At 32.1% G+C, this 14,613-nt stretch overlaps 1 protein-coding gene across 1 annotated transcript in view; it reads left to right on the forward strand.

The window, feature by feature from the left end:
* The window catches only part of EFCAB13 (EF-hand calcium binding domain 13), a 283,929-nt gene that overhangs the window by 49,232 nt on the left and 220,084 nt on the right, over positions 1–14,613 (forward strand). Inside the window, exons 15-18 of the mRNA XM_036222608.1 lie at positions 3,636–3,689; positions 8,567–8,671; positions 11,524–11,628; positions 13,060–13,164. Coding sequence (XP_036078501.1) covers positions 3,636–3,689; positions 8,567–8,671; positions 11,524–11,628; positions 13,060–13,164 — 369 coding nt within the window. The remainder of the gene's footprint in view (positions 1–3,635; positions 3,690–8,566; positions 8,672–11,523; positions 11,629–13,059; positions 13,165–14,613) is intronic.

Below are 14,613 nucleotides of genomic sequence, written 5' to 3' on the forward strand. Positions count from 1 at the left end.
CCCATCTGTAGTGTATGAGAGTTCCAGTTTCTCCACATTCTTGGCAACACTCATCTTTTTGTTTATAACCATCCTCAGGAGTGTGAAGTAGTATGCCATTGTGGTTTTTATTTACATTTCCCTGATGACTAATGATGTTAAGCATCTGACATGCTCATTGGCTATACGTATATCTCCTTTGGAGAAATGTCTATTAAGATCCTTTGCCCGTTTTAAAATTGGGTTATTAATTTTTTTATTATTGAGTTGGAGTAGTTCTTTATGTATTAAAGATACAAGATTCTGACTAGACAAATGGTTTGCAAAATTTTCTCTCATTCTGTAGATTGTCTTTTCACTTTATGGTGTCCTTTGAATCACAAAAGTTTTTAATTTTGATTATGTCCATTTTCTATGATTTCTTTTGTTGCTTGTGCTTTATCTAAGAAAACATTGCCTACTGACTGCTTTATCTAAGAAACTATTGCCTTCACTTGATCCAAAGTCACAAAGATTTACACATTTTTTTTTCTAAGAGTTTTATAGTTTTAACTCTTACATTTAGGTCTTTAGTTCATCTTGCATTAATTTTTAAATATATTTGAAGTGTGGTTCAACTTCATTCTTTTGCTTGTGGATATTTATTTGTTATGAAAACTTTCCCCATCAAATTGTCTTGGCACTTTTGTTGAAAAATCAATTGCCCATAAATGTTATTGTTTATTTGGAGATTCTTTGTTCTATTCCATTGATTTATGCTAGTATGTGGATCTGTTTCCAGACTATTTTGTTTCATTGATCTATTTGTCTGCATTGACACCAATATTATACTATCTTGATTACTGTAACTTTATAATAGTCTTGAAATCAGATAATGTTAGTGTCTAACTGTTCTTTTTGGAAGTTGTTTTGGCTATTCAAGATCTTTTCCATTCCTGTATAAGTTTTACAATGACTCATTAATTTTCTTAAAAACTCTTGATTGAGGTTTGATATGGTGTTGGGTCTTTAAATCAGTTTAGAGTGAATTGACATTTTAACATCATCTATATCTCTATTTAAGTGTCTTTTAAATTCTTTCAGTCATGTTTTTCAGTTTTCAGTATATCGGGCTTGAACCTTTTTTTTATATTTAGTTCCAGATATTTGATTTTTTTCCTTTGCTGTTACAAATTGTATGTGTTTGTAAAATTTCAGTGTCCAATTTTTTGTTGCTACTATATGGAAATATAATTATTTTTTGTATATTGACTCTTTAGCCTATATTCTTGCTAAATTTGCTTATTTTGGTAAAGGCTTTAAATTTCAGTTTTCTATGTATACACTCATCTATGAATAATGGCAGATTTTATTTTTTAATTTTTCAGTCTTGCAGCCTTTAATTTTTTTGTGTGTATGCCTTATTGCACTGGCTACAACCTTCAGAACAATGCAGAAGAGAAGTAAGAACCTCCATTTTTGTCTTATTTGTGATCTTAGAAGAAAACCATTCAGTATTTCACTATTAAGCATGAGGTATAAAATTTTCATACGCTTTTTTTCAGGTTGAGTAAATTCCCTTTGATTTTTAATTTTCTGTGGCTTTTTAAAAAATTATAATTGAATATTGAATTTTGTCAAAAATGTTTTTTGTTTGGTGAAATAATCATATAGTTATTATTTGATTATTCTGTTATGGTGGTTAATTATGCCATTAAGTCAACTTTCATTCCTGAAATAAGCCCCACTTGGCCATGAGGTATTAGCTTTTTAAATATTTTTCTGAGTTTGATTTTCTAATATTTCATTAATGATTTTTGAAAATATATTTATGATGGATATTGGTCTGTAATTTCTTGTGTTGTCATTTTTAGATTTTGGTATAATAATTATGCTGGCCTCATAAAATGAGTTGAGAAATCTTCCCTCCCCCATTTGTTCCTAAAAATTTAGATTTTTGAACTCTATTTGTTCAATGAATATAGAGCTACCTAGATTTCCTCTATCTTTCTATTTGTCATTCTATAAATATCATAAAAAGAAATATACTTTTCCTAAGTGTAATTGTGTCTCTCTAGACATTTATTTCATTCAATTTGTTAAATTTATTGGCATAAAGTTGTTCTTAATGTTGCCTTATTATCCTTTTGATACCTGTAGTGTGATGTCCTCTTTTTCATTCCTGATGTTTCTAATTTTTTTTCCCTTTATTATTCTTAACCAGTCTTGGTAGGGGTTCATCAACTTTATTAGTCATTTTACCAAAAAAATTGATTTTGGTAATTTTTCTTTTTGTTTGTTTGTTTTTCTCTTTAATTGATTCATATTCTTATTTTTACTGTCACTTGGTCTTTAATTTTTGAGACTTAGTTTACTCTTTTGTTAGCTTATTAAGATAGAAGCTTAGATCATTGACTTTATACTTTCCTAACATTTAAAGCTACAAATTTCCTTCTGAGCACTTCTTTCATGCATCTCACATTTTTTATATCATGCTTTGATAATCACTTAGTTAAATATTTTCTAATTTATCTTATAATATCTTCTTTAAATAATGGGTTATTTTAAAAAGTACTATTTAATTTCCAAATATTTGGATATTTTCTCAGTATCTTATTGATTCCTAATGTAATACAACTTAGAGAATATATTTTGCATAATTTAAATTCTTTTAAATTCATTAAAATTTGTCTTAAAGCCCAGCATATGGTCTAAGTGAGTATTATATGTGCACTCGAAAAAATGTGTACTCTATTTGTTGCGTAGTGTTTTATAAATATCAATTAGGTTAGATTGCTGGTTAGATTGTTAGTTTGCTGGAATCTTCTAATTCATACTGATGTTTATTCTACTTGTTCTATTAATTACTAAGTGCAAGGTATTCAGATCTCCAACTCTGATTGTGGGTTCATCTATGCCGCCCATTAATTCTGTCAGTTTTGCTTTATTTATTTTGAAGCCTCTTGTTAGATATATACACATTCGGTATTATTGCAAAATTTATATATATATGACCTATGGAATGCATTTTGTCTATTGCTCCCTTTTGTGTTATTTTTCTTGCTCTTCTGTTCGTTTCTCCAGTTTCCTTACTTACATTTATACTTTTTGTGTGCATTTCCTCAGCTACTTTATTTTAGGAACAGAGCAGGACATAAATAAATACAAATACTGCATGAAAATTTCTTTCCAGTTGAAGGTAGTTATCTCTTCCCAGGTGATAAAGATCAATTTTACAATATCAACCTTCACAAAAATGAATTTTCAGCCATTTCCAATATTTAAACGCGTTAGGAATCTGTCTACCAGATGATAAAGTAAAGACAACTTTGGATAGTACTAATTCTCATGATAAGTAATTAGATCACTTTAAAGGAACAAAGTTTGAGTATTTCAGAAGCTTCTGAATGCCTGAATGCTCAAAGAGATACACCTACATATGTCTATTAAAAATAACATTAAAAACATTTTTTTTCTTTTAATTGATGTGTTTATTTTGAAGGAATTAATTTTCAAAGTAATATCCCTGACAGCTTTTATTTTGGATCTAATTTGCATATCACATATGTCACCAGATGGTTGTCAGTTCTCTTTATTTTTGTGTTTATAGCTCTGGCTTTATAACATCAAATGGTCTGTTTTACAAAAACATCTAAATTCTTTCTTTCTTTTTAAAGATAAAGTGGCGGATTTAAAGGATTTTATTCCTGATAAATTTATTGAGCGCCAGAGTAAGTATGCAATTCGAAATGAATATGAACAGAAACTTCGTGTTTTGTGAAACATGAAGTTTTTGATGTATTGTGAAAAAAATCTATATAAATACTCGATTAAGTCCCCATTTTAATTTTCTCATTTAAACATAGTAAACAAATAGAGGTAAATTTTGGGTAGAGAAACCAGAGCCCTTCAAGCAAATTATTAAATTAGTGGCCAGAATCAACCTGGAGAACTGTATAAAGACTAGCTGAATAGAACTTCTATAAGAAGAAGCTACTTTGAGATAAGTAAGAGGGGCAGAGACACAAAATGGGCTGGTCCCACATCTACATGTGATGGTCGAAAATCAGGAGGGATATATCAGCTACGGAGGTGCCCCTGGAGAACAAGGGGTCGCAGCCATGTACATACTCAGGTTGCTCACAGACACTTACCCTGAGCTCCAGCAGAAGAACAGAAGCTTGAAAGGTACCAGAGATATAAAGGGAGAGACTAAATTGTGTGACTTCAGGGTGAGTGCCATTATTGTCCCTGTATTGAGACCCCTCCCTCCCCGCCCACACACACCCCACAGGTGCAAGCAGGGCATCCAGTCTGAATCTGCATTAACCTGTGAACACCACTTACCCCATCCCAGTGACTTCCTAAGACCCTTCTGTACCCAGTTGATCCACCACCCTTGGCTCTTTCATTGGCTGTGCCTCAAGGGCAGCAGGCCTTGGCCCTTGCTGCAGATTTTCTTAAAAACTCTCCAGGGTCGCTGGCCCTGTGCCTCTGGCTTTGTGGCCCTAGTCCCGATGCTGGTGACAGCTTGCCTTGGGTCACAGTGTGACCTCTTCCACATGCCCCTGGCCCAGCACTAACAGCTACCAAATGTGGATTACTTTCTAACTCCTAAGTAGCCCTGGGCCAGGAACAGGGAGCGGCTGACCTGGCCTGCACTGAAACCCCTCCAAAGAGGCCCCAGAACCAACATACCCAGTGACTGGCTTCAGACCACAACAGAGCACCACCTGACTAGCTCTACAAATAGAATACCTAAAGGGCCATCTCAGCAGGCACCAGAGCCCCGATTGGACAAATCCTGTTCTGTGGGGTCAGCCCACAGTGGTTGTAGCCAGTCAACCTGAGGGTCAGCCCCACCCACTGATGTACCAACAGCAATCAACTACAACAGGAGGGCACGCACAATCCGCAAAGGATACTTCTGGAACACCTAGCTCAGGTAACCAGGGAGACTGTATGACTGAGCCCCACAGGATATCTAGTACATAAGGCAATCCTGCCAAGACTGGGAGATGTAGCAGATGTACCTAATACATAGAAACAAACACAGAGAAGCAGCAAAAATGAGGAGACAAAGATGTTTCAAATGGTAGAACAGGAGAAAACTCAGAAAGAGAACTAAATGAAATGGAGGCAAATAAACTACCAAATACAGAGTTGAAAACACTGATTACAATGATGCTTAACAAACTTAGAGGAAGAATAGATCAATTCAGTGAGGACTTTAACAAAGAGATAGTAAACAAAGAAAAGGACATAGAAACCATAAAAAAAGAACCGATAAGAAATGAGGAATACAATAACTAAAATGAAAGATACATTAGAAGGAGTTAACAGCAGATTAGAAGAAGCAGAGGATCAAATTAGCTATTTGGAAGATAAAGTACCAGAAAACACTCAATCAGAGCAGCAACAAGAAAAAAGAATTTTTTAAAATGGCGCCGGGGATTGGTCCTCCTATAAGAATCTAATGCCTGATGATCTGAGGTGGAACTGAGGTGGTGATGCTAGTGCTGAGGAGCGGCTGCAAATACAGATGAAGCTTCACTCACTTACCCGCTGTTCACCTCCTACTGTGCAGCCTGGTTCCGGACAGGCCATGGACCGGTACCAATCCGTGGCTCAGGAGTTGGGGATCCCTGATTTAAGGGACCTCTGTGACAACATCAAGGGTACCATAATTCTCATTGTAGGGATACTAGAAGGAGAAGAGAGAGTAGGGCATTGAAAATGTATTTGAAGAAGTAATGACAGAAAACTTTCCTAGCCTGGTGAAGGAAACACACACACAAGCTCTGGAAGCGCAGAGAGTCCCAAACAAGATGAACCTAAAGAGGCCTACACCAAGACACATCATAATTAAAAAGCCAAAGGTTAAAGACAAAGAGAAAATCTTAAAAACAGCAGGATACAAATTATTATTCAGGAATCAGCTGCATTTCTGTATACTAGTAATGAACTATCAGAGTAGTTAAGGAAAAAAATCCCATTTACAATTGCATCAAAAAACAAATACCTAGGAATAAATTTAACCAAGGCAGTAAAAGACCCGTGCTCAGAAAATTATAAAATGTTAAAAAAAAATTGAAGAAAATATAAATAAATAGATGCATATACCATGTTCATAGATAGGAGGAATTAACATTGTTAAAATGTCCATACTACCCAAAGCAATCTATAGATTCAATGCAATCCCTACAAAATATCAATGGCATTTTTTTCACAGAACTAGAACAAATAATTTTAAAATTTATATGGAACCACAAAGGACCCCAAGTAGCCACAGCAATCTTGAGAAAGAACGAAGTTGGAGGTGTCATGCTACCTGATATCAAACTATACTACAAGGATATAGTAATTAAAATATTATGGTACTGGCATAAAAACAGACACATAGGTCAATGGAACAGGATAGAGAGTTCAGAAATAAACTCATGCCTATATGGACAAAGAAGGCAAGAATATACAATAGGGTAAACACAATCTGTTCAATAAATGGTCTTGAGAAAACTGAACAGATATGTGCAAAAAATGAAACTAGACCACTTTCTTAAACCTACAAGAATAAACTCAAAATGAAAAAAGACTTAAATATAAGAACTGAAACCATAAAACTTCTAGAAGAAAACATAGGCAGTAAACGCTCTGATAATGCTCTTAGTAATATTTTTTTTCTGATATATCTCCTCAATCAAGGGAAACAGACAAAAAATAAACATCTAGTTTGATGGGACTACATTAAACTAGAAAAATTTTCACAGCAAAGAAACCATCAACAAAATGAAAAGATAGCCTACTGAATGAGAGAAGAAGATATTTGCCAATGATAATTTGATAAGCAATATCCAAAATTTATAATGAACTCATGCAACTTAACACCAAAAAAAACCCCAAACAATTCATTTAAGAAATGGGCAAAGGACCTGAATAGACATTTCTCCAAAAAGGTCATACAGATAGCCAACAAACGTATGAAAAGATGTATAACATCATTAATCCTCAGAGAATGCAAATTAAAACCACAATGAAATATCGCCTCATGCCTATGTGAATAGTTCTCCTCAACAAACCAACAAACAACAAATGTTGTTGAGGATATGGAGAAAAAGGAAGCCTTGTGCATTGGTGGGATTACAAATTGGTGCAGCCACTATGAAAAACAGTGAATTTTCCAAAAAACGAAAAATAGAACTACTTTGTGACCTAGCATTTCACCTCTAGGTATTTATTAGAAGAAATTCAAAACACTAATTTGAAAAGATATTTATACCCCTGTGTTCATAGACCAGATATGGAAGCAACCTAAGTGCCCATCCATAGAGGATTGGATAAAGAAGAGATGATTCATATATAAATGGAATATTTCTTGGCCATGAAAAAATGAAATCTTGCCATCTGCAACAACATAGACCTAGAGGGTGTTGTGCTGAGTAGAGTTAAGTCAGACAGAGAAAGTCAAATACCACGTGATTTCACTTATGTATGGAATCTAAATGACAAACAGAACAGAAACAGACTTATCAGTGCAGTGAACAAATGAATGATTGCCAGATGAGAGGGAGTTGTGGGGGGTGGGTGAAAACAGTGAAAGAATTAAGAAGTACAAATTGGTTGTTACAAAATAGTCATGGAGATGTAAAGTACAGTATAGAGACTATAGTCAGTAATATTGTAATAACTATGTAGAATGCCAGATGGGTACTAGACTTATCGGGGACATCACTTTGTAAATTATATAAATGTCTAACAACTATGCTGTACACCTGAAATTAATATAAAATGGTATCAAATGTCAAGTGTAATCGGAAAAAGAGAAATACAAAAACAGAAAAGATATAAAAAATTTGATTTACATATTGTTTTATTTTTTAAGATACTAGGTAAATTTTAGAAGCAAATTATTTTATAATTTGTTTCTGAACTTTGGTATTTGGTATTGCTTTAGCATATTTAGCTCTTATGTCTGTGACTTAAATTATGTGTTTTCTTATAACTACAGCTAATGGCAAAATATATAAGAATAGGTTGTTGAATTATGCTCCAAAAGGTGAGTTAGATTAATTGAGAAGTCAAATTGAGACTCTGGTGTTTTGTTTTTGTTTTTTATTTGTCACTAAATATTGCTTCCTGCCATTCTCATATACAGTCCTATAACTTATTTTAATGTGTTCATATTGATTGAATAATCTTTTATGTTTTATTTTTAGAAGCTGTTCAAATTATTTGTTGACCTCAGTTTTGTCTGTGGAAATAATAAAACTTAGGCCTAGAGAAAAAAATTTAAGCTGGTACATATGGATGTACAGTGACCAAACTGAACCCTACTTACTTATATAAATATTTATATTAAAATTGTTATATTTGCTCTTTTGCTGCTAATATTAATCTGTGTGGTTTCTTAACCATCTTAACCATGTTAATGTAAGCTTATCTTCAATGTATATAAACAAATAGATTAATTTTAGTCCCCTAATAGCCTCCTTTAAACACTTAAATGTCTTGGCTTCTTTTTTATGAAGAAATTGATAACCACAGTACAGAAATTAATATTTATTATATTTTGACTTTTATTTCCCTTTCCTCATATCTTTCTCTTTTGTAGGGTTGCAAGTTGATGTTCATGACATTGACACTATTCTTGGAAACATGGCACTCAAACTCACAGCTGAGGAACTTAATGACCTAACCCCAAATATACCAGCTGATGGTGAGTGACTTAGACATCATTATGCCCTCACGAGAATTTGGGATTTGAAGCTAATATTTTTGATAGTACTTATTTCACTTAAATAAGAATGATTTTTTCCTTTTAATATATTTTTTAAATATATTTTTCCCTTTTAATATATATTTTTTACCAGTTATTTATTCATTCAACAAATAATTACTACTATATAATCACATATTATGCTAAGTGCTAGAGATATAATGGTGAGGAAAAATAGACATAGTTCTTTATTCAAGGAGCTTAACGTCTTGCATATCACAATTCTTAAGTGTTCTAATAGAAGCTAGGTTCTCTGTCAAGTCAGTAGTTTACACAGGAATGAGGGCTACCAGGGTTCTGACTAGTATGTATGACATTTTTTTCTTTTTATATATAGACATAAATCACCATATCCTTGGATCAGATTTCATGAATCAAGGTCAGAATTGTAGGTCTTAAAGAAAACGTTAATTTGAATTGATATGTGATGAATCACAAAATAATTCCTAATTTAAATAAACTAAAATAAAATATATTAAGCTGAGCACGGTCCAGTGAGATCAAGCAGCATCACCTAGGAACATTTTACTAAACACTGACTCTTCTTACATATAAATATATTTTTTCATGTGGCTCATATGCTGTTTAGTTATATCTTTGCCATCAGTTGCATATCTTTCTACTAGGGTTTAAGTTCTTTCTCCCAAAGGGATCGTTCCTTCATTTTAAAGTATTATTAAATCATTCCTCCATTTTCCAATAATATTGTATACCAGTGAAAAACATGTACTTAGTTTTTTATTTGCTTGTTTTCTTTATGCTTTTATTTTTATTTATTTTTATTTTGTCTACTTATTTTTTAATTAAGTTTATTGGGGTAACATTGGTTAATACAATTATATAATTTTCAGGTTTACATTATAATTTGACATCTATATATTCTATCGTGTAATTACCACCCAAAGTCCAATTTCCTTCAGCTACCATATATTTGATCCCCTTTACCCTTATCTTCCTCCATTTCCACTTTCTTTCTGGTAACCAGTAAACTGTTATCTGTGTCTATAAGTTTTTGTTTGTCTTGTTATATTTTTGCTTTTAGTACTTTTGATTCCTTCATTGTCTAGCATAGGCACTGTTTTGTAAAATATATTTTTGTTAATTCTCGAGCTTTTACCAGTTTTAGTGTACCACAAAGAATAGGCAGCTGGTCTTCATTGTCTTATTTTCTTTGTTTGCAATGATGTGTCCATTAAAAAGTGAGACTAGATGGGGAACCATCAATTTTCATAACAGAAAACTATTTTTTTTTGTTTAAGATGTCTATCTTAAGTTATGATAGAATTGTAATTTTTTAATATTGCCAAAATGGGCAGAATTATGAAGAAAAAATATAGCTGTTGTTTGAGACTATCCTCTATTCTAATCTTGCCATTGAGTCCTGTTCCTCATTTTCAAATAACAAGAGAGTGAAAATGATTGATTGTTAGATTAAAAAGCTATGTGAAATAAAGTGGACATGGGAATGATTAAGCCTTTTTTCTTTAAATTAGAGTTAGAATTCTTAAATTACTGCTTATTGGTGATCTAGTCATCTGAGGAAATGTTGGGATTGAGCTTAAAGCGAAGGTTTTGAAAGACTCAGGCTCAAGCTTAGAGTCCTAGTTATATCACTGGGGACAAAAAGATCTTGAATTTACCATTTAGGGAAAAAGCATTTATTATGATATATATTAGCATGGAGATGTATTGTAGAGGTCAAGATTTAGCTAAAATGTGACCCAAGGAAGCACAACTTAGATTAAATAGCTAACTTTGCACCTATTAGGTCCTATCATTTTTGTTTCTGAGAATCGCTGGTGGTGCCCAGTGAAACTGACACATATTTATCATGCCTTTCTGATCTAGCTGGTTTTACCATGGAAATAACTTTTAGAATGTTCTGCCTACATTCAGAAGAAAAGAATGATTCTATTTAGCTTGTATTAGCAGCCATATGAACAACTGTATATGTATATATTTTCCTGTTCACGGCTCTAATATTTGTTGTTATATACAACATACATATACATATGTATTATATGACTTGTATATACTTATAATACTACAGTAAATAGTATTCAATTATCTAAGACTTACATTTGTAAAATTTTCATGTCATAAATGTTTTTACATAATTCTATAACATCACTTACAATATGACAAAAATCATGAATTTCTCCCATGAATAAAAAGTTACTCTAAAACTGTTATCCTTAAGTCTTACGTTGTACTATTTTAACTTACATCTCTAAGTATCCAATTATTGACTTAAAATTATGGAGTTTATTACTAGTGAGACATTTGTACCTACTACACTTGGATATTAGATAATTTATTTAGGTTTTAACCACAAATCAAAGGGTTGTGTCTTGCTGGCAAGTTGTTTTACTCTGTAATTTATTTTCTATGAATATAATTTACTACAAAGCATCATTTCCCCAAAATTCAGATAGGCACAGTAAATACATAAAACTGTTGTCCTTGTCATAGTGAACACTGAATCATACAATTTAGATCCATAATTACATGAGGGGAATGTGAATGTTTAGATTAGCCACTTATGTTGTTCAATTATGCAACCAAAATTTAATCTTTTTTATTGTTATTATTAGGAGATCTTCCTTTTCACTAAATAGAGATACTACTTTTTTTTTTTATGGTTTCTCTATTGATTCTACACATTTTAACAAATTTAATTTCCCCTTGCATGTTCTCGAATTGTAGATGTTCTTTATAAACATGAACATTTCATTATTTGGAATCATTAGGTTTTAAAACTCTCAAATGTCTATATTCTCATCTTTCTAAAGGAAAAACGGTTGATGTCAGTGACCTTCGAAATTTTCTTAGAAACATGGGTATTGAGCTGACAGATGTGGAATGCTCAGAGCTGGAAAAAACCCTACCAACTGATGGTGAGCCACATAGTTGCCACTCAGGCCTTTAAGGGAGCATAATTTGGTAGATTTTTTGAGAAGTTGTAAAACTTTCCTATGAAATTTTCTCTAGAAATTTCCAAAATTTATTCGGAAAAAAAGTTTAAGGGTATGTCAGATCCTATACCTTAATTAAGTTTACTTTTTTAGGTCATTGAAATCTTCAGCCATGAGTAATGAACAAATGACATTATTTATTCTTAACTATAAGGCCTAATTACAGGCCATAAAAAAAAAAAAAGAAAATGAGGAGAGTAAAAGACTAGTAGAGGAAGAGAAAGGGGAAGTCAGGGAAAGAATGGGAAACAACAGTATAACGGACTGTTTCAGAGCAAAGTGTTCTGAATCTGAGTATATAGATTAAAATCTTAACTCCACTACTTATCAGCCATGTTATCTTGGAGAAGTTATTTCTCAGCCTCTGTGTCTTAACTTGTTCATTTATAAAAAGGAAATAAATATTAAATGTGATAAAGCACTTTAAAAAGTGCTCTGTAGATGGTAAAGTCTCAACAAGTGTTAGCTATTGTGCTATTATTGTAATTGTGATAATGGTAATGGTGGTGGTGGTGGTGGTTGTCAAGGTAGTGGTAGTGATGATACTTTAGCATAGACCAAACTCACAATACTTGCTTTGGGTGATAAGGATCATAGAGATATATCACCTTTTAAAAATTTGTCATTCCTACCTTCATTTTTTATTTTCATGAAAATAGGTGTCTACAATTATGAAATATGAAATATTCCTTTGTGAATGTCTGTGCAAATTTCATTTAGACCTAAATTTGTCTTTTCTTACAATTTTAGACAGTTATTTCAGAATAGTGTGTTGGATAATGTAAAGTCTCCAAGGGAATATTCAAATATTAAATTATTGGGTCTACAGTTACAACAAGATATTGTGAACATTAAAAATTCATTCATTAGTCATTTTTTTAAATATCTGTATTTTATCAGATAATGTCCTTGATGGTAATTTTGCATCTAGCTTTGTCCTAAACCTTAATGGGGGTAAATAACTTGAATTTTATTTCTATAAAGTAGGAGTTAGTTATTTTAGAAATTTGTGACAAATAATATGAGTTTGTGTGGCAAAAAAACCTCTATTATTTCATAAATTAACATGACTAGTTTCTTTAACTCCAGTTAAAAAGTCGTTAAGAACTTTTTTGCTTTGTTGCCTTACTCCTCCAAGTCAAAGTTAAACAAACAAACAAACAAACAGGTTTTATTTATGACTCTGCTATGACTTTTCAGTCATGAGTATATCTTACTTTTATCATTGCTTTCCATTACATTTCTGGGGTAATAATGGTCATTAAGGAAAATAATGCATGGGTGTAGTTATAATTTTTTATGTTTTGAAGTCATTAAATTTGTTTAATTTTAATTTACTCTCTTTTTTCTAAGGTGGGATGGTTAATGTCAGTGACCTGAGTTCAGTTCTTGGAAACATAGGAATTAAGCTCACAGAAAAAGAACTTGAAGGTTTGACAGAAAATCTTCCAGTTAATGGTAGGCACAGAATATATAAGATATTTTACCTAGCAGCACTGAGTTACAAGGGGTTTTATCTAAATATCTGTTAGATATTTCTATTTAGATGTCCCTGGAGGCTATAGAATTCAGCATAGCTAAAAAGAGTTTATTATATTTTAATCGAATAGATTCCTACCTCCGTATTCTCTGGGTCTCCTATAGAATAGGTGTCATTTTTATTCGACCGTTTCCTTACTCTGTCCTAAATTAAACTTAATTATTATCCGAAAAACTTCTTTATCCCTGACTGTCTGTTCCCACTGCCCCAATCTCAGGCCCTTTTCATCTGCAACTTACTCTACCACAGAAGTTGTTCAGTATTTATAGCCCCAACTTTCTACCTCATCAACATTTGGTATTGTCAGATATTTAATCATTTTTAACATTATGGATATGAAATTGTATCTCATTGTTTTAAGTTTTATTTCCTGGTTGTCATTGAGGTTATCTCCCCATATCTTTACTGATCATTCAGTCTTCCTCTTCTGTAAATCGCCTCTTCATTATTTTGCCTTAATCTATTAAGTCATTTTCATCTTACTAATTACTTGTAATTGTTCTTTATATATTCTGTATAGTGATCATTTTTATGTTATGTATACAAGAAGTATCTGCCAGTCTATGCCTTAACATTTTGTTTAGATTATCCCCTTTTACTGAACAGAAATTCTTAATTTTAATAGTTAAATTTTCACTATTTTCCTTTATAATTTCTGTTTTCTGTTTAGGAAAGTCTTTTTATTGGAATTCATTTTGTTTTTGTTGTGAGTTAAGAAATCTATTTTTTCTCTGTGTGAATAGTCAATATTAATTAGCCCTTTTTCCTACTGATTTGTAATGTTGATTCTATCATATATGCTACAGTCTGTTTCTGAGTTTTCTATAGTATTTCAGTAACTTAATTGCCTGTCTCTCTACCCATATACCACACTACCTTAACAATAGGACTTTGTATTAGTAAACTTTGAAATTTGGAATTACAAGCACCCCTCCTTATTCCTCAAAATTATCTTTCATGAATTTTACAATACTGTTTTCAAAGTTATGATTAACACTATTAGGATTTTCATTGGAAATTACATTACATTTATTTTTGTGGTTTTTGCAAATTCTTTGGATTTTCCTTTGTTGATCTGGTTTTCTTCAACCTTTGTGAAGTCTTTAATTGATTCTAGGAGTTTATCAGTATTTAGAAATGTTATGGATTTTCTATATACATAACTTTGTCTGAAATAATGATTGTATATTTTCTATTCAAGTTTTTAAACCAAACATTTTTTTCTTGTTATATTTCATTGGCTGGGAACTGCAGACCAATGTTGAGATGTCCTTTTCTTTTTATGGCTTTAATGGAAATTAAATTCTAAAGTTTCACTATTGGATAATGGTACCAACTCTTAGGTTTGTTTATTTTATTGAGGTGAA

The sequence above is a fragment of the Rousettus aegyptiacus genome, unplaced genomic scaffold (assembly GCF_014176215.1).
Source record: "Rousettus aegyptiacus isolate mRouAeg1 unplaced genomic scaffold, mRouAeg1.p scaffold_m13_p_6, whole genome shotgun sequence".
Classification (NCBI taxonomy): domain Eukaryota; kingdom Metazoa; phylum Chordata; class Mammalia; order Chiroptera; family Pteropodidae; genus Rousettus; species Rousettus aegyptiacus.